The sequence below is a fragment of the Cyprinodon variegatus genome, unplaced genomic scaffold, assembly GCF_000732505.1.
Source record: "Cyprinodon variegatus isolate N-32 unplaced genomic scaffold, C_variegatus-1.0 Scaffold372, whole genome shotgun sequence".
Taxonomy (NCBI): domain Eukaryota; kingdom Metazoa; phylum Chordata; class Actinopteri; order Cyprinodontiformes; family Cyprinodontidae; genus Cyprinodon; species Cyprinodon variegatus.
In genome coordinates, this window is record NW_015150825.1 from 744,693 (window position 1) to 768,092 (window position 23,400).

Here is a 23,400-nt window from a genome sequence, read left to right on the forward strand (position 1 = left end):
GTTCCCATGCAAGTTGTAATATTCTAAATTGATTTTGGCATTTTGTGTTTTACAATCTGCGCTAAGCTTAAAAAACAAGTTTTGACGTTCAGTGATAAAACTTCCCCTTCATATGTTTTTGATTCTGAAATGGGAAAACTTAGTAAAGACCTCATGCTACAATTATTCTATGGTAACGTTTTTAACACATTTAGGTTCAGTTCAGAATGTATAAGCCAACAAGCAAGGGTCAAGTGTTGATTCTTTTACCACATTTATACTTAAAGTAAAAACTTAACCAAAATTAATTTCTTGCAAACTTGTGGCTTTATTTAGGAACAAAGCTTATCAAACTTTATCTATGGAGCATTTTAATATAGTCACATTTAACATAAATAGCTATACAGAGCATTGTAACCAGAAACACACAATAAGAGGATCAATTTGATAAAATCAAATAAATAGAGTGATAAGATGAAACATTGTTGCTAATTGAAAAACAAGAGACTAAAAGGAGAGAAATTAATCAATTACACGTTTATGAAAAATAGCAAGAAAACACTAAGGACACTTATGTTGTTAAAGTAGAGAGGAAAAAATTAAATAGCATGCAGAAAATAAGTTAGAAACATGTGTAGTAATCATAGATAAATCTATAGACTCAAGAACTGTAAAAAGCAATATTCTCCTAACTTGTATCAGCACTTTTATTATTAACTATATTAGCAGGTGGAAAATAAGAAATCATACATGGATAAAATGGTTAGCATTAACGATAAAAACAAAGTGAAGAAAATTACAACATTTTTCAACAACAAATGTTGTATTTCTCATTCTTGATGCCAGAAGACCCCTTCCTGTAAAATTTCCTATAAGAGAAAATCATAGTTTGTCATTGTTAAGCATTTACTCCAATACTTTATATTAGAGATTCAATAGGATTTTGCTTTGATGAGCAATAAAAAAAGTACCAAATACTATGGAGATAAATTACTGGGAGAAAAAAGTTACACGTGAATTACAATTAACCAAATGTGTTTTTATTGCATGCAACTGTGTAAAACTAGTATAATAGAGAAAATAAACTGTGAAATAAATGAGCATCGTCTTGTTTTATTTTTTCCTCACAGTTTAAAGAGCCTTTTTGTAGTTCTGCATTGCTGTACTTAATAGCAGAAATAACCATGTAATAAAAAAAGTAATGAGGCCACATTTTGTTTTGTTTTTCATCTTGGAATAAAAATGTGTAACATGTCGTCTTCATCAGGCAAACTACATAGTAAAGTTATCACGCCACATCAGAGCAGTAAAAGTTTGGTTTGAAAGAAATTAAAATAATCAGTGGGTTAGCCCCAGTATGCATGCTGGCTTAATTTATCTGCTGGTAAAGACTTCGATTAAACACAGTGTAGCTTGCTAGATTTTATCTGAGGCTTGATTTCAGTGTAAATAAAAGCTGAAAAGAGGTATTCCCTGCTAAATCTACCTGGAGTGTTTCTCCTTCGTTCTCTGACCTCGGACTGTAGCCTCCCTTTCAGGCTAAATTTGACTCCTTGTAGACATCTCCTGCCACCTACCATCTGATCAAACACGTGGCGCTGGCCTTCTCCCCTCCGGTTGTGTCACTCTGAGTGGCCCTCTGAAGTCTGTTTGTCAAAACTTCCTCTCTCAGTGGTCCCAGTCTGTCACATCACCCAACAATGATAAAGAGGATAAAGAGACATTACATTGCACCGTCTGTGAAAATGTACCTAAAAATACAAATAGTACTGTAAACATTAAGATCAGTGATACAAAATCAGCCCAAGACAAATGCAAAAGTAAAAATAATATGTATAATTTAAAACTATGTCATAATTTATGATGTATACTTTGAAGTACCACTACAGTAGGTTCCACACTAAGTAGCGCTTCAACGCTTCAGAAAAAAGTAGGAAAGTTGAGTAGTTTAGAGTTCTGAGAATGATAGATGATATGGAGCGGTTTAATATATGATGGGAGCTGTGTATTAAAAGCTTTTTTAATAGAGCCAGGGTAGTAATTATAACATGGAAAAGATATGATGAAATCAGTGTCTTATCAGTCATATAGAGCCAAAGTTTTTCTAAGGAACCTTTTAAACATCCGGTTCACAATGATCAACCTTGTGGTATAACTTAGGAAATAAATTAACTTTTCAGCATCGTTCTAATAGTTTATAAAGGAGGTTAACTTTGACTATGTTCAATGTGGGATGAAGGCCAGATTTTGGAAAAAGGTCAAAGCAACATTCCTTTAAACTGCACTTGATATAAATTTGACAGTAACTGTTATAATGATTTTTAGAGGTCAGAAATAATAATTTCTGTTCATTCAGTGATAATATATCTTCCAGCCTCAACATCCATTAGACAGGCAGCAAATATCAATAGACTTAACAAAATGATAAAGCCTTCTCATCAGAATGTAAAAGTTTAGTGCTCTTTTTTGTGAAGAATATTTCTTTGGGAAATCTTCTCCAGAGGTTCTAGAGGAGTTCCTACAACAGAGCCGGCTTTCTTTACCAGTAGTTGCTTTGGATATATTTGGTTACAACCATAAAACACATGCATAAATGACGCTGACTTAGGGCCGTGCTTTGGTGCTGCAGCGGTTAGCGCATGACCCATGTACGGATGCCTTAGTCCTCGACGCGGCTGACTCGGGTTGGAAACTGACCCATGGTCATTTGCAGCATGTCCCTCTCCCTCGCTAATAGATACAAACTTATTATTTATATGTTTATGTGCACTCTACATACTATAATGTTTTATATTTACAGGCTTCAGAACAAGCGTGGGCTAAAGTAGATGTTTTTTATAGGATCAAGTAAGCCTCTCTCTAGACTTCAGATTTTATTTTTAAAAATGAAGAATATGTTTCATTTGATCTAATTCTATTTCATTTTAGTCCTTTTTTTTCTGAACCTAAATCCTGCATCATCATCATCATCATCATCATCATCATCATCTTCTTCATCATTTTATCTGCAGTAGTCCCTATTTCCTGTCCTCCTAAAATAAAATGGCAGCTTCTCTGTCGGCAATCCACAAAGTTCGTCTTGGTTTGACATTATCTAGACAGATATCGGATGGAGGATCCTTGTGCCGAAATGAGCAGGATTTGGTCAGTTTTTATCCCTAGCCAGTATTTTAGTGTGACTCCGCTTGAAGATGATTGATGTCTGCTGAATGACACCTACAAGCCCCTGTGCCTGGCATACTCCATGAAAGCAGGGAATACTGCACAGTTCAACTGTCCTATGTTCTTTTCCCAAGGTTGATCATTGTTGTTCATTGTTATCTGGATGTTTCAAAGATTCCTTAGGAAAACGGATCATGCAATTTTCTCTTCGTCAGGAGAGAATTGTAATCAGACTGCGGTCGTTTGAAGATGGAGCCTGAAAGAGCTTAAACTGGCTCAACTTAGGTCATTGTCTTTAAGTAACCACTTCATGGGACTTCAAGTAGAAATGTAGCTCTAACATGTGGTTGGGAAAAGTAGCTGGTTTGTTCCTTTTTGAGTCAGCCTTGCAGGCATAAGTCATTTAAAGAAAGCAGCACAAAATGACATCAGATAATAGAGGATGATTAAGTCTGACGAGGGAGAAGGAGAATGGAGATTGGAATCATGCGTGGCTTTTCCTTCCTTTATCTCTCAGGCTGAGTAAAATCCTATATCTGTTATGTGCCAAAGAGTTTGCACAATACCTGCAATGGCAAAAAAATGTCAATCTGAATCACAGATAAAGAACAAAACAGTTGTCCTGTGTGGACAAGATGCACAGGACGAGGAAGCTGCAGCGCAAGAACGAAAAGAAGAAAAATAATCCATAAAGTGATTAATGTTCCCACAGCTCAAAAACTCTCCAAAGTTCAGCTTCTCGATCAGGAGGTTGAGGAGGACCAGCCGGGGCAGAAACACATTAATGTTTCATTTTCTGATCCTAAATCTCTCCCTGAAACCGACTGTAGTCTCACGTTGAATTTCATTTTAGACTCATAAATAGATGTTTCAGAGCAGCCTGGCACTTTGACGGTCCTGAGAGGACAATAAATCATTTGGTCATACATACTGCAGTGGTGCCAGTCCCTCTGGATCAAAGAGCTCTCTCTCTCTGCATCTCTGCACCACTCCGCTGCTCAAGGATGAAGCTCAAAATTAGACTTTAGCATTCATACCACAGATGGGGTGTTAGGAGCCGTGCAAACATATTCGTACTCCTTGCACATTTTGACGCATTACAAAAAATGAACTTCACTGTGTTGTTTTGATTTTTAATGAGGTAAACCAACACAAAGAGGGGAGTTATTGCAAAGTGAAAGGAATATGATAGATATAAAAACTTTGATAATGCTTTTTTGTTTTCGGACTGCAGTGCACTTAAGGTCAGGGGTAAAGTCGAGGAGAGATTTAATGCAGGATTAGGTTATGAGAGAATGCATTAATCTTTAAACTCTGAACTCTTTACTCCATCATGTGTGAACTACCAGAGACTTATACGTATATTGACCTTGATGAAAAGTTTGCAAGAAGAAAGGCGTAAGTCCCATTCAAAGATCACATAAGTCATATATCTGAATGAGAATACGTGGCAAGACTTGAAAATTGAAATTCACAGTCTACTCTACATGCAGACTGAGCACACCTTGCAGAGAACAAGTAAAAATCTCTATATCTACATGTGCAAAGCTCATAGAAACAAAAGTTACAGCTGTAATTGCACTGAAAGGTGGTTCTGTAATGTATTAATTCAATGGAGGTTTAACACAAACTCACAAATACTTTTGGGATTTGTTTTAATATTTGAAAACTATGTTATGTATAATTCCAACTCACAATTATATACATTTTTATACTTGTCTGGCACATGCACATAAAAACATGCTAGAAAACTGTGAAGTTTATGGTTATAACGTGACAAAATGGGAAAAGCATGAAGGCACTGGAATATCTTCTAGCTTTCTATCCAACAGAAATTATTAAAAAGTGGTTGGTTGGTTAAGTTTTACGCTGCTCAGCAGGGCAATGATGCCTTCAAAATAAATTCCTGGTCCTTCCTGGGAGAGAGGAATATTACACCAACATATTTAATTGGCACATCATGAATTCATGAATCTCGCTGAGTAATTTAATATATTAATTTAGTGTAAGCTGTGGAACTTTTTTACTCTATGTGGTTTAATTAAGGAGGCATAACTACTCCAGACCACTCTATCTTTTTGGCATCACTGCTGTAAACTAAAAGGATTCATAGTTCAATGAACTCTCCTGTTACTCTTACAAAATCCTTCTCTTAGCCCTTACCTGATGGTTTCATTGCTGTGTTAATAAGGAGGAAAGAGCTTAAAGCAGACTGCCCTCTAGTGGATAAAATATATTTTTTCAACTTGGAGAAACTAGAAAGTGTATTTTGTATAAAGAAGTAAATACTTGAAAGTCTGATTTTTGTAAACCAAAATAGTGTACTGGATTTAAAGCTTCTGAATCATTCTTTTATTTTTTCTTACTTTTTTCCTTTTTTACTGTTTTATTGTACTATTAGAAAATACTTCAGACCTTTGGTTAATATATATCCCTTAAGATTGTTTTCTTCAGAGTATTGGACTTAGGCAGAATCTTATAAGCAGAAATAAAATGAAGCACGGTCCAGACTTGTAAATTACAATTAATGATGACCTGAAAAGGTCAGACATTTTAAAAGCATTCTTACTGAACTTTTAAAATGCAGCTGCATTGGCATCCTTCAGAGCTTTCCTCAAAATGTCTGAAAATATCACATTTATAAAAATCCTTGAGAATATGAGTAAGACAATAAACTTGTTCCTAAAACCCAATATAGGTAGTGCTTTCTTATAAAGTATATCAATAACCATGTGTTAACATGGTAATAACATAGCAAGTCACACATTATTACTTGGTAAAAACTTCATTTGGTAATTTCCCCGGGTATATATACATATATTACGGTATATGTGCAGGTAATTATAAAAGACAATATAACACTATCTTATCTGTAATTTAATAATATCCAAAATAAACAGCCAGATTCAAACATTTTTACCAGACATTAATGTTTGTACTAATTTACTTATGGACTGTGTGGAAATCTATGTAAGATAAAATCAATGTTAATATTCTTCATCTGTTTGTTCTTCTCTTTATCCTATTTCTAGAAGTATAAATAGTCTTATTAAATTACTATTATTATTTGGAACCCTAATAATGCTTTTTAACGAAAAATAGAAGGTATTTAGGCGCCATTTGTTGTTGTTATACTCTAAAAGAGAAATAACACCTACTAATAATTATACCTGAACTTCATCAAGAGTCATCAAAAAATGAAAACAGTAATAGCAACTAAATATCGGTAAAAAGGTAACACTCACATTTTCTTCTTTAGTTGGCTGTGGCTAAGAATTAGAAATGTTGATGGCTTACAGCCTTTATTTGCCCATTTTTCCAGCAGTCTTCAGAACTCCTGACTGACTATTTCGTTTTATAAAAGAAAAAAAAAGTTTTTGTTTTTTAGTAAACATGATATTCAATTTGTTTTGTTTTTGTTTTTTTTATCGGGACTTGTTTTTGTTTTTTAGCCTAATATTAATTGTAGTAACCGCAGCATTCTAGTGTGAATAAATTTTCGATTTTGCGCTCCAAGCACAGGACTAGAAAACAGCCAATCAGAGAGAGAGAAGGCGGAACCTAAGGCAGAACAACCAATGAGAGTGGAGTTAAACAGCGCAGCACAGTACCATTCACTGCTAGGAGAAAGGGACAGGAGAGACCAGACAGAGGAGCTGCGAGAGGAAAAGAAGTCCCTGCTGCAATAACTACTGCTGTAAATTATAAACATGTTGCTCACATCCAATTATTGGTAGGGACATGTTCCTATGGTCCCTATGCAAACCTACGCCCATAAGGCAGCTGCTCATCATCATTTTTTACATCATACACGTCAGCAGATGATTAGACATCCATATATATATATATATATATATATATATATATATATATATATATATATATATAGTTTTACATAAGCCTACAATAAGAGCTAAAAAGTAGATTAAAGACAAAACTTTAATCTGCTTTTCTGATGTTTAGATTTAACCCTTTAAAGCCTGAAGAAATAATTGACAGACAATTCTATTTCTGTTATTAGAGTTGTCAATTAACTTTCTGACAAAAGAAATAAAAAGCATACTTTTTGAATAAGTTACATTTGAGCCTTCATTTGTATTACTTTTTCTGTTGATATATTATCCATCCCCACAGCCATCTGAAAGACCTGTTTTGACGCAGTCTTGTATTTCTCACTCATCCTCTCCACTTCAGACTTTGAAGCGTCGCATTTGATTCTCAGTCTTTCTATGTCTTCAGTGAGTTTGTTGTTCTCCTGGACCAGCCTTCTGTGCTGCAGCCGCTGGCCTTCTCTTGCTCTCCGCGCCCTCTGAAGGGCTCCAGCTGCTTCACGCGCCATCCGCACGTACTCCTCCTTTTCCCGCACAGCTTTTTTCAGCTCTCTGGTCAAACTCTGGATCTCAGTGTACACTTCCGGGATCGGGCCGATCCGCTCATCATCCAACTCTCCTTTCTGCACCAGCTCTGCCCATTCATTTTCCAAACACTCCATTGTTGCCGTCATTTCATTTTGTGAAAGGAAAGGGCGAAAAAAATCCAGCATCGACAGCTGTTGCTGGGTTGGACGGAGCGTCTTAACGGTCGGATCGGCCTCTGCTCGGTGCTGCGTGGTTATAATTTCCTCATCTTCATCTCTAACAAGATTTATTTCGTCTTTCAAAAAGTTCTCCTCATATTTAAAGCTGTCATCTCTGTCTTCGGGTGATTCGCCGTGCTGTTTCATTTGATTCCTGGCAGGGGACTCTATCTCCATCATTCAATTAAACTCAACCAGACACAAAGTGTCGTCATGGTTACCGAAGATGGGCTATCAACGCGAGATTTTAGAAATTCTCGTCCCGTCCGTCGTCAAACAATCATGGCGGACTACCGAGAGGCGCCCTTGGCAACTCGGCCGAAAACATTGGACCCAAATGAATATTTCAATCTTTCTCCGGATCAGAGGCGAGCAGAGGATGCCCGGGCAGCACTGCGGGCCAACCTGAAGAGGACCTACCAGTTGCAGCTCAACAATCCCCACAGAGCCGAGCTCATTGTAAGCGGCTAAGCTAGCATACTAGCAACCAAAGTCACCCCTGCTTGAAGAGAGTTTAAAGTGGACTGTTTACAGATTTACCGATCCAGAACAAAAAAAAAAAAAAAACTCAGTCCGGATTAAATATTTGTAATTTCAGTTTATATTTAGTCTGTTAAAATAGCTCAAACGGTTCTGCGTGGTAGACGTTATCCAAATAACGCATAGCTAGCAATGATTCAGAGCAACCAACATATCCCCCTTCAAAAGGTTAAACATTAGTTTATATTTTTTTAAAACAGCTTTTTCAGTGGGGTTTTATTGCTTAGTTGGCTGTTATCTGCCTTAATATTTGATATTAGGATGTAAACTATAGGATGTTGAAAAATTGAAGTATGTAATTTCCTTAATGTTTTAAGTAAACTGGACACTTAAGGAACAAAACAAGATAAATAAAAGAAAAAGGGAGTTGAAGGGTTTTGCCTGAACAGAATATTTATTTTATTTTCCTTTAGATGACCCGGAATATTTGCTGAAGAATTAGCATTCATAGGCTTTAATAAATGAGCTATTGAAGAGAAAATTTGGCAAATTTTGCAAATCGATTAATCTGTCAATTATTTTTATGATTAAACTGTTAATAATCAGATAGCAAAATGTTCCTTAAAGAAGAATTTTTATCAAATGAAACCAGGAGAAACTAAAACTTTTCCACTTAAAGAGTTCTGGATAGAGCATATTGACAGATGAAAGGGTGTTTTTCAGTGTTATTACATGCAAAATGTTTACATAATTGTTTTACAATACTGCTCTAAGTGGGTCGCTCTGTCAGGTAAAGGCATGTTTTACAGTCTCTACAGTCCGGTTAATGTTTAATCGATTACTAAATTAGTTGACGATTATTTCTATGATAGATTAATCACGATAAATTTGATTAATTGTTTTAGCCCTACTTGAAAGTTTTACAGTCTATTCAAAATCCAGAAATCGATGAAACTCCTCTTCTTAACGAATTGAAACATATCTGTCAATATATTTCTCATGTAGTCACCTTTAAGCAACTTTAGAAAGCGTAGATCTCATGATCTTACAACTCTGAAGATTGAGGACCTTGTTGATGCATAGACATTTTTAAAGAATCAGAATCCTTTTTTTCCTGATTACAGTGAAGTTTAATAAATAAGGTTTACTATTTCACAATTAATTTTTTTAACATAAAATGTCCCATCATTTTATATGTTATGGAAGGATGACTTGAAATGAGATGCTTTTTGTTTTGTGTATTAAAATATCAAAAGAAAGAGAATACAGTTCAGTTAGTGGTCCCATAATTCAAGCTAATTACAGTTAAAGTCAAACTATTATTGAGTAAATCATAATCTGTGGATAAAAGTGTCTGCGAAATGCATAAACATTAAATATTATTTTAAATGTCTGATTATAGGAAGACCCTGCCCTGACGCGATGGGTTTATGCACGAGCTAACCCCTATCCTCACTTCAAAGCCACAAAGAAGACCTCTCTGCTCGGCGCCATGTTTGGAGTGGTGCCCCTTTTTGTCCTCTATTACGTCTTCAAGACGAACCGGGTATGAGACATGATGCTGAGCTGGTTTCTTTGCCTCATCTATTATGGTCTGGTTTACCTTTAGGCCTAATCATCCAATGCTTATTTGATTTTAGAATAATGTTCTTTAAAATTGTAATATAATACAAGTAGATACATCAGTTGTATACACAAATAATATTTATAACAGCTTGTTTTAAAACATTTTTGTTTAAAAATATTTGTAGCATTGAATATTTTTTCATTTTGTTTTCTGGGGGGGGGGGGTGAATTTAGGTTTTTTTATGTAAAACTAAAATATTGTTTCTTTATTTCCATTTGTCAAATGTAATGTATTGACAAAAACCAAGTAAAGCAATTTAGTAGTTTGCAAAAATATAGAAACATAGTATTTGTTTTTGTTTTAAAAAAAAGTCTCCTTTTAATACCGGTATTTCTTAGCATTTATCTATATTTACCTGCTATTTTACTTAAAATGTGGCACAATCTTCATTTTAATGAGATTACTTTTTTTTTAACCTTTTTAAACCATGTTACACTTTTAATGACCTTCTGTTGAATGTAATCTGTCACAGTGTGGTTTATCTAACCATGGCTGCCTGCATAATTTCTTTGAATTTGAGTTTATAGAGATGAGTTATATTATAGACAACCAAAGGTGGTAGAAATTGTTCCTTCCTGTAATGTTCCTTCTCAGACAAGCATCAATTCGCATTAGAAAGACATGCTTAGGTTGAAATCTCCGTGCTTCCAATTTTCTCCCCATTGTCATGGAGATCAACCCTGGAAATCATCACCAATTCCAGTGAAAATTTGCTGCCATCACCTTCAACTCTTTAGTCAGCTTGTATATCACAAAAAGTCCCCCCCACGCACACACACACACACACACACACACACACAATGCATGCCATGGGGGGTATGTTTCTTTGTTGCTATGGAAACTATACCCAGCAGTGATCTGTTTGTCATTTGTTTTACAGGATAACAAGGAAGAGAGGATAAAGGCTGGAACCCTCGAGCGCAAGTTCAGTTTATCCTCATGAGATCTGCTGGGAAAGTTTCCCCCATAATGTTCATGAAATGTTGCTGTGTGTAAATTTATCTAACAGAATAAAATCATATTGTCAAAAATTATGTGACTTTGATTTCCAAGGAAAGTTTTGATGGGAAGAAAAGGAAGTCATTGAGAAAATGTCAGGTCAATATAGAGAGAAAATTGTAATGAATTTTAACAGGGAAGTGCAGTTTGTAAGCAAAGCTTTATTCTTTAAAACATAGGGAATAACCTTTGTTAACTTTACGCATTTCACTGAAATAATTACCTTTTTATGGTTTTGGGGGTTTTTTTAAGCTGAAAAGAACATTTTTGCTGGAAGCTAATTCCCCTGCACATTTATTGGTAATTGGCAAACAGCTGCGACAAGACAATGAGGCTGGTTTTTATTTTCATTTTTCAGAGCAAAATAATTATTTTCGAAGCCATTCGCTTCAGTATTTTGATCAGAATATTTTCTAAGGTTTGGAGGTCTGTTACTGCTTGCTTGGCCTCCAGTTGGGGTTAAAGTGGCTGCGCAGTGGTTCCCAGCACTGGTAGTAACTCTTATCCAGTCTCTGGCAGGTTTGCAGACCCCACTTAGTCACAGCCATACTGAAGGAGGACTCGAACATGAATGCCTGAAAGAACAAAAGAACATAAATGATCTCTTACTGACTGCAGCACTGACTAAATCATCTTTTCTTAGCATCAGTCAGATGGTCACTCGTCATGAACATAACCAAATTATTTCTGCCATTTTCTTTGGGTGGAATCCTATGAAATACAACCTGAAGTTTTTAGGTTTTTTTCATATCGTGTGCAAACTAAAATCTTGTCTGGTTTCTCTCAATTTTACTCAAAAAAAAAATATATATATATATAAATATACCTACATACATACCCAATAATATTTGATTCATTTTTATTGTTACACACTAACTAAAGTTTTCTGTTGGCATGGAGGTGGTCCAGTTATTCTCTGTGAACAGCTAACTGCTCTCTTTATCTGAATACTTTAAATTAAAGGAATTCAAGTTGTTTAGTTCCTATTTTCACAATGTAATCTATATACTCTTAATTATAAGGTGACCTGTAGCTAGAAAACTGCCCATAATCTAGTTTTGAGCTGTTTTCTGAGGTCACACTACTTTTGGAGCATCTATTTATGTACCAGGTTTCAACAACTAGATTAAGATTGGAAGAGAAGCACAACGTGGAGTTCTCTGCACCAATTATCCACCCACTGGTATCACAACCAAAACAAAATGCCATGGTATTGCTGCCACGGTACACATTTTCTACATTTGTCTATGCTTTAAAAAAAAAATTGTACTCATTCTGACATTTTCTGTTGTCATTGTGGCTAAATAGCTCAGTATTTACCTCACTTGACAATAAAACTCACAATTAAATCCTGTTGATGATAAGCTGCAATCTCTAGATAGATAATGCTGCATAACCTATTTCCCTTTCATTAAAGAACAACATCATGTACCAGATGGTTCAAAAAAGGAAAATAAGTTATTAACTAAAAAAGGACCTGGATTTTTTGTTTGTGATGCATAAAGCTGGAAAGTGCTATCCTTAACCATTGCTCTGTGCGAAGATACCAACAAATTCAAAGGAGATGTTCGGATTTTTGATGATACCTGGTCAACTATTTGGTTCAGTTTAAAAATACTGTATGATTCTGAAGAAAGGGTTAAATTCCAGGCTTTTTTCCCCCAATGAGTTGTGTATTTTAATAGTTGTAGGCAGGCAGGGCCTTCTTTAGCAGTCTCTCTTGCATCCATATCCAGACAGATCTATTGCCAGGAACTGCTTTATGACTACAGAAACTTCTGTTGTTGTGCCGCTTGATGGAGAACATGGTTTAGCATAATATCATAGGGATTGTTTCTGAATATTTTGGACCGTTAGGGTTAGAGAAAGTCCACAATAAAATCATACCAGTGCAACAAATCATATTTCTTTAAGTTGCAGGTTGTATAATCACCCCTGCCTTCTGTTTACCTCCATCATTATAAAATTAAAATGAGTGTGTAGCCAATAAACGCCTCCGTATGTAGTTTTACCATGGTTCCTTCAGCCACCCTCTCTGGTTTCAGCTCCGCTGTGCTGCACTTCTCAAAGCAATCAGCATCTGGGCCATGGGGGGTCATCATGCTGTGTAGGCTGCCTCCTCCTGGCAGGAACCCCTCCTCTTTGGCCTCATAATGACCTTTGATTAGGCCCATGAACTCACTCATGCAGTTACCTGAAATGACCAGCAGAAGGCACTGTAACACAGCTCTTTGTTGGGGAGCAGTGACTAACTAAATGGCCTTAAAGGTCTTGGTATAAAACAGACAAAAGATCCTGGTGTGTGAAGTGAATTATTCAGGAGCTTGGATTGTTCTCAGATATTGTCTTTTTGCCACTAGCTGAGAAAAAAGATGTGCGAGCTTCAGTATTATGGAAAGAGTCAATTGGGATGTTGCAAATCAATTTCATTTGCAAGCAAACACATTAATTTGGAAACAATAAAGAAAATCAGTGTGTTCGTCGAAGGAGGTCTTACGGTGGTAGTATGGCGGACGGAAGGTGTGATCGGCTACACCCCATCTTGGTGGGAAGATGACGAAGTCTGCAATAGCCACACCTGGTTTTGTGGATTTGGCCGTCAGCACAGTGAAGATGGATGGATCCTAATAAAAAATTAATGCGTATCTGTTAGGAAACAAGTACCTTTATTCAGTGCTCCGTTTAAGACGCACCTACGTACCGCATGGTCAAAGGCCACGCAGTTGATCACCATGAAGTTCTTCAAGTTGTATTTGTACGGTGTGTAGTTCCCATGCCAGGCAACCACATTGAACGGAGAGAAATCCTTCGTACAAAAGCACAAAACAAAAAAAATGAGAGAAGTCTACCTGAGCAGCAAACACAAAAGACTTTAAATTGAGCTTTTCACAGGGAAAAGGGGAACAATGAATAATGTCTTTGTAATCTTAAATTCCAAGAGGGTACTTTTGACATAAAGAGAGGAAAAAAATGGCCATAATGAAAATTGTAAGAGGGTTTTGCTTCTTTCAATCTTTCTTCCCTTTCATTCCCCTCCCGGTTCTTTGTGAAACGAGGCACCAGGTATTATGGGGTAATTGGCTTCACAATCAAACTTTCCCAAACTTTGAGCATTTTGACGCTCGCAGCAGTGCAGTTATTGGAGGAGAAGGGTGGGCTTCAGCAAGTGTGGGTGTAGAGATATTTCTTTATCTTGATTGTTAAAACCACAGCAATTTTATATAGTTTCTCTGTTCTGATAATGTCACTGCGAAAAAAAGACATTCAACAGAAGCTCTGAAATCAATATAGTTCATTACAACTCAAGCTGCTTCAAGGCTGACCCTTGTGCTCCTGCTTGTGCACTCGGGGGCATTTCAACACATAAGACAGCTTTCCTATAATAAGAAATATTCTAATAAAACATTTTTGAAATAACAAAGACAAAACTAAATCAATTAAGATATAAAAATGTCATTTTACCATGCATAATGGTGTGCAGGTAATTTCTCAGATATTTATCTCTGGGGGGGGAGGCACAAAATGAAGGGGGACATCCACTTCGCACAGACACATATGCACACAAAACACAAACATATTGGCCCAGTCAAGCAAATAATAAGTTAATTTGAGCAATTTTAGCACTCTGCGGGTGAACAACACAGCAGGACCAGACGAAGCGGCAGCATCTTTCCTTCATATGAGGCCCTCTGTCCCCCTTAACTTGGGGGGGTTTCAGCCTCACTCTGCAGTTATAGGGAATGGGACCAGAACGTCACCTCTCACCTCCAGATCATAATCTTCAAAAAGAAATAGCTCAAAATATTGGAGTGAAAAAATAGGTTTTGCCTTAAAAAAATAAGTATCATTTTTAGTATGGGTAATTACAGAAAGGTTTGACACGGTTCCCACGGTTACAAACTCAAATACTTAATCTGTAATGAAAAAATTGAAAAATAAAAATAAAAAAACTTGCGGGGAAAATTCCCTTCCCCCTTTTTTGTTTTTTTTAAAAAAATGCTCCTGTCAGACATTATGTGTGGGTCCAATTATTCGCCCAACAGGGTATTCAGAAGGGGGAGGATCATTCCCTGAGGAAAATATGGTGAAATTAATGCTTTACTTGCAAAAAGGTTTTTCCCTCCAAGCAAAACCTCGCAGGTACACCGTCTGCAGCTCCAGAATACCTTAACTAATTACGAGTGATTAAGACTCATAAGGGAGTCGAGGCGGAAACCGAGTGAAAGGATAACAGCTAACGCTTGGATATTAAATCATCAGGGATGGCAATTCAGCCGGCAGGAGCAGCTAATGGATCACATGCTTCACTTGGACCATTTCCTGTTAGTCACAGTGGCATTTTGATGGTGTTTACTGAAGCAAACTCAAAACCTAAATAGGGTAATAGGGCAAAATGTTGAACATGACCGTGCATCCGTTATCAGACAAGTGTGTATTCGGGTGATTCTTGCAGCAATACATGTAGAATAAAATGTCAGAATAAGTACCTGCTGGCAGGCAAACAGTTTTCCTTGGTACTTGTTGATGATGGTGTAACCAGAGGGCACTTTGCGATCCTCGTACCAAGCAACTGGACACAGGAAATCTCTTGGGTTTGCCAGACCATTAGCCCCTGCAAAATATTTCCTTATTCAGGTTATAAATGCATTAAATAGAAAACAGCTTTCCAGTGTTTTGAAGATAAAGTTCACATCTATTTAGAAACAGCGGAAACAGAGGCATCCCCAGAAAGTTTCCCATGGCGTGGCAAGATGGGAGACTTCTGTTCATTTTGGGGCAGGCACAAAGGTATTTCAAGAGTTTATCAGGTTTTGATAGTATTTATTTGGAGGTGGAGCCCAAGAAAGAATGATGCTTAAAACAGGAGTTACAAACACTGGAAGTACAAAAGATTCTTGACAAATATTAGTTCATTGAACGAAACACCATTAGAAAAAAGCACTTAATATCTCAGGGAACAAGTATTGATGAGATAAGAACGCTCCAGAATGTCCAAAAAGAAAACAAAACGAGAAAAGAGACAGAATTCCTGCTTTAAAAAAATATATATATATATTAAAAACACCTTCCAGTTTTCTCATAATGAACGTAGAAATGGTTTATCATCACCAACCTACGCAGAAGAATGAGTACAAGAGAGCTTAACCAGTTCATGCTAAAAAAATCCACCGACACATTTCTAAATTTGGACAGGACATCTTGATTACACTATTTAGAGATTTTATTCTGGAAGAACAGATTATGAGGTAATTCACGGCATGTTTGACCAGCGCCTCTCATAACTCCTCAAAATTACCAACAGTAAATGTGTAGGTGGTAACATCATTGTGTGGGGACATTCTGGAGGAAGATATTTTTCAATGAGAATAATCCCAAACACTTATTCAGGGAAACTGATGCAAATTTTATTGAAAATCTGCAGGAAGAAATGCAGATTGGTGATTATAGAGGAAAATACCACAATCATCCAGAAATAAAGAAAGAATTTGTGGAAGTAGGCTTCAACTTCACTCCAAAGCAATGCATGTGACTAGCTTTTTATGTATGCAATGGTTAGTACTAGTGCAATAGAGTAAGAAAGCCCTTCCGTAGGGTCTCTTTTGCATGTCCAAATTCTCTTTAGGTACTTCCGCTTCGTTCCAAAAACATGACTCTAAAGGTAATTGGTGCCATTAGATTTCCTCTGGGTATCAGTGTGGGCGTGCATGGCTGTTTGTCTTGTTATGTAGTGGTAACCATCCGAGGTACAGCCGGTATAGACATTGGATGGACTTCATCGCTATTCAACACCTTACTCTGCTTTATTACAACAAAATTAGAATTGTGTACTTTCACATCTGTGTAAGTTGGGTTGTTATTAATATCTGGTGGTTTTCATATCAGTGGGTTTGCTAAAAATTTATATAAACCTATACTGCATTGTTTTACTTTGTCTAGGGGATTTTAAATAGTAAATCTTAACTTCACAGAGGTCTGTTTTGCTTAGCAGCTCTTCAACAGATGAAAGAGGTAACACATTCACGTTAAGGAAGGATATTTACCCTTAAAAGCTTATTGTTAGCTGATTTCTAAACTTGACCATATCTACAATTAGAGAGAAACTTCAAAAGTTAAAAGCCACTGGAATTATAAAAAAAAAGCTACCAAAAGTAAGGAAGATGGTAGAATCCTCCCCACAGCTCCTTCTGAGTATAATTCAAATCAGTAACTACAATTTGAATATTGCCGACAGAAGGGAAGGAGATAGGAAAAGGACATATGAGTTATAGTTTAAGGTATTTGGAAGACACCCATAACTCACTGTTTTCCAACAGCAGCAAAGAAAGCCATAATAGTCTTTAAATTCAACCCTTAGCTGGTGTTTTTGTGCTAAGTAGTTGTTTGGGTAGCATGGATTTCTGTCTTAGCATCACAAGCTTGGCATGAATTAAGTATAGCAGAGGATCAGTGATGCTGTGGGTCTATTTTGCTAACAAATGCTCTGGGATATTATGTAGATCACAAACAATAATCCTTTGAAATACCAGGACACATTAAATCTAAAATACGTCTGCTAAACTTGACAGGGAAAACTGAAAAAGAGTCATCTTTGCGTTCTCTAATGGCTCCAGATAAAAAGCAAATGGACAGATCAACAAAGAAATAGACCCAAAATCAGCTTTCAGAGACCTTAATCGTATAGAAAATACATAGGCTGAGCTGAAGAGAAAAGTGCATTGAGTGCATTGTACAAAGAGGAACGGTCCAATATTTATTTCTGAGGTTCGAAAAAATGTTGAAGGAAAAAACTGAATAGAGTCCTATTGGAAAAATAGCTTTTTAAAAAGTGTGCACTGATTTCTGCTTTCTTTTTAAAGTGCTCTTGCTAGATGATGGCTATATTTTGCTATTTTGTTCATATAGAATTAGAATATTATGTATTTATACTAATAACAACACAAACTACAAAGACTTTTCCATGCATTTGCACGTAAACCCCAATAGCCTGAGGCAAATACAGCTGACTGATTGCCAAGTTTGTGATAGTTCAGACTGAACGGCTGCCTGAGCCGCACCGTTAGCATGATTTCAAGAGATAAGTGTCAACAATTTAGATAACAATAGCATGTTTCAGGAAACCGAGGCAGAGTGGCTGGTGTTTGGTTTTAAAAGAAGAATGAACACATATAGTATGTTTTCTTCCTGCCTTATCTACACTTAGAAGTATCATCCAAACACAAACCTATAGGCCCCAGGTCAGGCAGCTCAAAGTGGGCCCCATACACCTCGAGGATGTAGCCTCTGGTTTCTCCAAACACATCCACGCTGAAGCGCATCCCTTGCTGGAAAAATAAAAACAAGAAAAGTGGCAGTTAGAGGAGATTCGCTGCTGTTATGTAGCAAATGTGGGCTGTATCAGTGCTGAGGGGGACTAATCGTCTTTGAAAAACACACGTGCTGCAGTCACAGTCCTGACGTCCAAAGCCTAAAACCTCTTTCCACTATTATCTACTTTTAAGGTCACTCTTGAAAAGTGCCAAACCACAGCTTTCTAAATATGGTAAGAGGAGAGTGGGGGCAGATTCAGTAGCAGATGGACAGACGGTGGAAAATATGGAGCCCACCTGGATGACACAGATCTCGTTGGGTTCGACCATCATCTTCCCGAACTCTGTGGTGACCAAGATCTCCCCCTGCTGAGGGACTAAAGAAGCAAACACAATATGAGAAGAACAGCAGAAAAATAACTGAAGCAATATCAGCTTGCTTACGGCTCACCTATAAGAAAGTCTCCATCTGAGTTGTTGAAGCATCTGAAACAACGAAAATAAAGCTTAGAATTTTGTTATCTATTTTGTTAAAATTATAAATTTGTTAAATTTATATACGATTATATATAATTACCTGTCCACCATAGAGGTGTTACAAGTGTACACATGGATGCCAATGCCATTGCGAGTTTTGGCATCTCCTGCACCACAGATTGTATGAAGACCCTTAAGGACGCAGAAAAAGAAAGAATTTATTGATAAAAATTAGTTAATTTAGTCAAATATAGATATGTAATGAAAAAACGTGAAACTCACGGCCACAAAATCCACTTTTTTCTCAGTAGATTTGGGGATGGTGAATGGCAGCCATCGTAGCTGCAAAAGACACATCAAAGTCAAAACATTGTGAATATATAGTGAAATTAGATATTAGAATTTTTATGTGTTAGCTGAAGAGGGTCATGTTATTCTCGAGGCACATTTCAAGTGATCATCCAGGTTAATGTTGACATACCTGGTTTGGATCAGGCTCCACTTCATTCCAGGTTTCAGTCAGATCCCCACATGGCACAGCAGTGAAAGGCTTATGTTTTACAGATGGGAGGATCCGATACAACCAGCTAAAGAAAAGAGGTGACAATTAGTGATAGTTTTTGGGATGTGGGCTAAATGACCCAGGGAAGCAGGACAAGAGGGGCACATGAAGGCTAAAAAAAAAAACATATTTGTAACTTTCCTATTTCTCATATGCATGTCCAATGAATACAAAAGCATTCCCCGTGTTTCATGAAGTGTTTGAACCATAAATATGTTCATAACATGCAACTAATCCCTGTTTAGAGATCATAAATCGAGAATTGCACTGTTTTTAAGGGCTATTTTTGCATTTAATCAGCTTTATTTAAAAAAAAAAAAACAACTAATTTAACAAATTTTGCTAGACTGATCAAGCCGGAGCTATTCTATAATGAACCGAACATATAAACATATTCTGAGGTCCAAGAAACTCAATACAGTAAATATGCTGGTAAAGATACTCAGTCATCCAGGTCATAGTCATTCCAAAAAAGTTTTAAAAAGTAAAAAAAAAAAAACAACCCAGGTGAGATGTTTTGGTCCCCTGCATGGTGATAAGGTTTGAGATGATAGTGGGAAGGAATCGACTCTATCGCTATTTTGAAACCTGAATCCACCCCCTCTGTTTAAGGTTGTTTTTTTCTCTCTTAATATAAATGGCTTCCTTTTCACCCTTTTCAAACCACCTGACCTCTTTTCTAAAAATGTGAACGATCTTGTCCTCAAATGTCCTTTGTCTTTAAGGTGTAGGTGGATAGCAGGGTCTTATCCTGATGAGGTAGCTCACTTGTGTTGAGCCATGCGTCTGTGGAGAGGTTGTTAGGTTTCTCCAATATAGAGATCACTGCACTGAACTGCATGCACCACTCTGGTCAGCCAGGCCAATAACGACCCTAATGACTCCCTTTTCAGAGCCATAGGCCAGAATCGGGTTCTGCAGGCCAACAACGACCTCAACGATTCCCCATTACCGAGGGGTGGACCTTTTTTTTCCCGTTCAATTTGCATGTTTTCTAAGCCATAACAAGGCATTGGTTTGGGCCATTATAAGCCTGGAACTCAAACACTACTCCAGTCTCCTGGATGGGAAGCTAAACATCTTCAAACTTTAAAAACAAAGTCCAGTGGTTTGTTTCTTAACTTTTTCAAAACTTTTTGGAAATAATACAGTAAAAAAAAAAAAAAAAAACTCAACAATCTTAATTTTGGATAATTTTATTTTTGCATTGAAAACCCTTTAGATTGAGTGAAGCCTGAAAAAAATCAGCATTATATGAACTCATGGATGCAGGGGACAAAAAACAGATGTTTAAAAAAGTGCAGGGGATATGTCCCCCCCTGTCCCCCCTCAATATTCTGTCCATGTATGTACTAGTGTGAAACTTGACTGAAATATTCTGGAGCAATCATAGGTTCTTTATTTCTGAAACAAAAAAGGAGCTGGCACTTTTCCACAGCACGTTTAATGTAAGTCATTTCAATGTTTCTATTGCCAGGGAATATTGGTTCTGTTATGGTGGATTTGAAGTTGATAAATACCTCCTTTTGTTGGCCGGACGAGGGCAGGTGAAGGCAGAGCCAGAGAGCTGCTCAGCATACAGGCCGTAAGGACAGACCTGAGGACTGTTCTGTATGGACGCAAAATGACAGGATAGTTTAATTTGACAGGTCAGCATAGGATTGGCAGTTTTATATAAGCCTACAATAAGCTTTTTCTGATGTTTAGATTTAACCCTTTAAAGCCTGGATTGCGAAATAATTGACAGAAAATTCTATTTCTTTTATTAGAGTTGTCAATTAACTTTCTGACAAAAGAAATAAAAAGCATACTTTTTGAATAAGTTAAATTGGAGCATTTATTAGTCTTAATTTTGATACATTAAGCATTTCTATATAATCTTTTACACATTTTCTGTTCATTACATGTGTCTGATTGGGTAAGTCTGGGTTTTCAAGCACATAAATATCCCTATTATGATACGGAAGTCTTAAAAATTCATGTATTAAATGTGATACACTTGGCTTTAAAGGGTTGAAAAGTCGATATGATATATATATATATATATATATATATATATATATATATATATATATATATCTTTATTTTGTTTATTTTTTTTGGGGGGGGGGGATATCAGACTGTAGTTTAGCCGCTTAATTACTGAATGGTTTTCATGGATTTCTGCAGTCTTGATGGCTTTGTCTACCAATGCCTTCTTAAAGGAGGATTTCTCCCACCTGTCCTTCAGGTAAGGATCCAGGACAACGCGGGTCTTCAGAAGAGAACTCATTCCCAAAACCACTCAGGTACTAAATGAGAAGAGAAACAGGAAAAGTTAAAATAATAATAATAAGGGGTAAAAATGCCATTTTTACCTTATATGATTTACCTAATATGTACCTAATATGTATTGGGTAGAATCAAATACAAATCTGTGTTATATGAATTTGTCTTTTTGTTAATAGTTCTATTAAACCACATCATCCATTCATCCATTTATGCATCCATCCAACATCTTTTGCCTTAGCTTAGCCCAGACACTCTTAATAGGAAACAAATTGATCGAACACATGGAAAGGTCGGAACGCAAACAGCTCAATACATTTGGACCTTGTGTGGCTCTCCTCTTTCTGCACCCTGACAGCATGAAGCAGAAAAAATCCTGATCCAAGAGTTTTGCAAACAAAAAAATAAATACTCATCATTTAATTTCAGTGTTGCTGCATTTAAAAGAAAAATCTGACCACTCTTGACACAATTAGGTGTACCCAGGGTTTTACCCTGTGCCATTTTTCTCAAATTTGTAAATTAAAATGAATTATATGCAATGCATGAGAAAATTACAGTAATTTTTTTTTTTTCCTGTATATCTCCTAGAAATCAGTTAAACTGTTATTTTCTTATTTTATCAAAACATGCTCAGAGTTAAGTTTGTCTCCAAAGGTTTCCTCTTATCACTTTATCCTTAATTTGGCATGGTGACTGATTTTTGCTGAGTCACTGTTGATCTATCAAAGCCCCTCCCACAGAGAAGGATGGTTTCCATATGTGCAGCCTGGTGTGAGTTTCAGCAGCATCAGTGTTGTTTCATAAAGTTCTTCTCTGCTTATTTCTAGTTTTTATTTTTCCTTTAAATAAAAAATATTTCTAAACAAGCTACTGATAAGAGCTTTTTTTCAACCTCACACATATAAATAAATAAAAAAGACTTTTATTTACTAAAAAAAAAAGTTAACAATTAAGCCTTTTTTACACACTCTATTCAGTAAAATAAGCCTAAAAACTTTAACCTTTATAGATCTTGAATTAATTAAGAATATAATTTACCAGCTTTCCAAGTTAACAACTTAACAAGTTTCCCCATGTTAGACAAACAGGTTAAGTAGTTTTTAACACTTTAGTACAGGAATCACTAGATGATAAATTAGACGTAAACTTCTTTACAAATGCATACACAGTTTCTAAAAAGAGGCTTTTGTAGAATTTGTAAGATAGTTGAGGCGTTTCTCTGACCACATCTGGGCAGCTGCTGAATGCAGCTCTCTGATTGGCTGGAGGGAACGCCTCCCTTCAGACGACTGCTGTCACAGCAATGATGAAGCTCAAAGATTTTACTGCAGCTTTTTCAGAGATTTTCTTAAAAACAGTCATAATTCACACTGAACCTTTCAGGCACAATAATTCATGGGTTTGAAGCAAAGAAAAGATGCATCAAAAAAAAGGTAAAGGTGCATAGGTAGATGAAGAAGACTTTATTCAAATAAATGTTGTCTTACCCTTAATCCTGCCATGGCGATGACTTTCCCTTCTTAAAGCTTTAGTGTTCTATTGCTAGAATTATTACAGTTTAACTTCTAGCTCTCTCTCTGTCTCACCCCTTGGTACAAAATCCACCTCTGGACTAGCTCATGCTGGTATGTGGACTGAGCTGCACTCAGGGGGCTGGATTTATACTCTTTCTCAATGTGGTTTCAATTACGCCTCAACTGGGTCTGTGACGCAAGAACTTGGAGGGCCCTAAACGAAAAAAAAAAGGACAGGTTAGATGGGCCAAAATGTGTGCAAATTAAAGTCAACATGGAGCCGACAGAGAGGCACATGTGTCATGAGTAAAGGATACGCACATTAAATGCCGGGCAGGTTAAATGTGAAAATTTATAGAAAAGCCTTAGAAGAGAAAACCCGTTTGTAGTGACCTCCCATGCACTGCTTATGTAAACAGTGGTGTCATGTTCATCCTCACGTTCTG

General features: G+C 36.6%; 3 protein-coding genes across 4 annotated transcripts; 1 reads left to right on the forward strand and 2 right to left on the reverse strand.

Annotated features, from left to right (window-relative positions):
- Positions 1-461: 461 nt before the first annotated feature.
- Positions 462-7,884, reverse strand: LOC107092262 (sperm-associated antigen 16 protein-like). 2 transcript variants are annotated; one of them, XM_015386623.1, is made up of 3 exons: positions 7,491-7,884; positions 1,557-1,661; positions 462-848 (listed from the first exon to the last, which is right to left on the reverse strand). In XM_015386623.1, exons 1-3 carry the CDS (start codon positions 7,862-7,864, stop codon positions 788-790), a joined length of 540 nt encoding a protein of 179 aa, XP_015242109.1. In that variant the 5' UTR covers positions 7,865-7,884; the 3' UTR covers positions 462-787. The 2 variants fall into 2 exon arrangements, with proteins under 2 accessions (XP_015242109.1, XP_015242108.1); XM_015386622.1 differs by having other exon boundaries at positions 474-848; positions 7,289-7,884.
- Positions 7,885-7,952: 68 nt separating this feature from the next.
- On the forward strand, positions 7,953-10,858 carry ndufb4 (NADH:ubiquinone oxidoreductase subunit B4). Its single transcript, XM_015386624.1, has 3 exons — positions 7,953-8,176; positions 9,600-9,743; positions 10,705-10,858. The coding sequence occupies exons 1-3, from the start codon at positions 8,000-8,002 to the stop codon at positions 10,765-10,767; spliced, it is 384 nt and encodes a 127-aa protein (XP_015242110.1). The 5' UTR covers positions 7,953-7,999; the 3' UTR covers positions 10,768-10,858.
- A 124-nt stretch (positions 10,859-10,982) lies between these two features.
- On the reverse strand, positions 10,983-23,086 carry hgd (homogentisate 1,2-dioxygenase). Its single transcript, XM_015386621.1, has 14 exons — positions 22,928-23,086; positions 21,389-21,460; positions 20,690-20,778; positions 19,089-19,194; positions 18,890-18,949; positions 18,708-18,799; positions 18,582-18,616; positions 18,428-18,507; positions 18,046-18,145; positions 15,311-15,435; positions 13,525-13,629; positions 13,321-13,447; positions 12,836-13,017; positions 10,983-11,398 (listed from the first exon to the last, which is right to left on the reverse strand). Exons 1-14 carry the CDS (start codon positions 22,940-22,942, stop codon positions 11,255-11,257), a joined length of 1,332 nt encoding a protein of 443 aa, XP_015242107.1. The 5' UTR covers positions 22,943-23,086; the 3' UTR covers positions 10,983-11,254.
- Positions 23,087-23,400: the final 314 nt, after the last annotated feature.

What these genes read in the sequence shown, in the direction of transcription:
- ndufb4 (XM_015386624.1), top strand. Translation starts at nt 8,000, where the DNA reads ATGGCGGACTACCGAGAGGCGCCCTTGGCAACTCGGCCGAAAACATTG. An exon ending in CCCACAGAGCCGAGCTCATT is followed by an intron (nt 8,177 to 9,599) that starts GTAAGCGGCTAA and finishes GTCTGATTATAG; the next exon opens with GAAGACCCTGCCCTGACGCG. An exon ending in ACGTCTTCAAGACGAACCGG is followed by an intron (nt 9,744 to 10,704) that starts GTATGAGACATG and finishes TTTGTTTTACAG; the next exon opens with GATAACAAGGAAGAGAGGAT.
- hgd (XM_015386621.1), bottom strand. An exon ending in GATCCTTACCTGAAGGACAG is followed by an intron (nt 20,779 to 21,388) that starts GTGGGAGAAATC and finishes GCGTCCATACAG; the next exon opens with AACAGTCCTCAGGTCTGTCC. An exon ending in TGGAGCCTGATCCAAACCAG is followed by an intron (nt 18,950 to 19,088) that starts GTATGTCAACAT and finishes TGTCTTTTGCAG; the next exon opens with CTACGATGGCTGCCATTCAC.
- LOC107092262 (XM_015386622.1), bottom strand. Translation starts at nt 7,864, where the DNA reads ATGAAACAGCACGGCGAATCACCCGAAGACAGAGATGACAGCTTTAAA. An exon ending in ACAAGACTGCGTCAAAACAG is followed by an intron (nt 1,662 to 7,288) that starts GTCTTTCAGATG and finishes GTGATGTGACAG; the next exon opens with ACTGGGACCACTGAGAGAGG.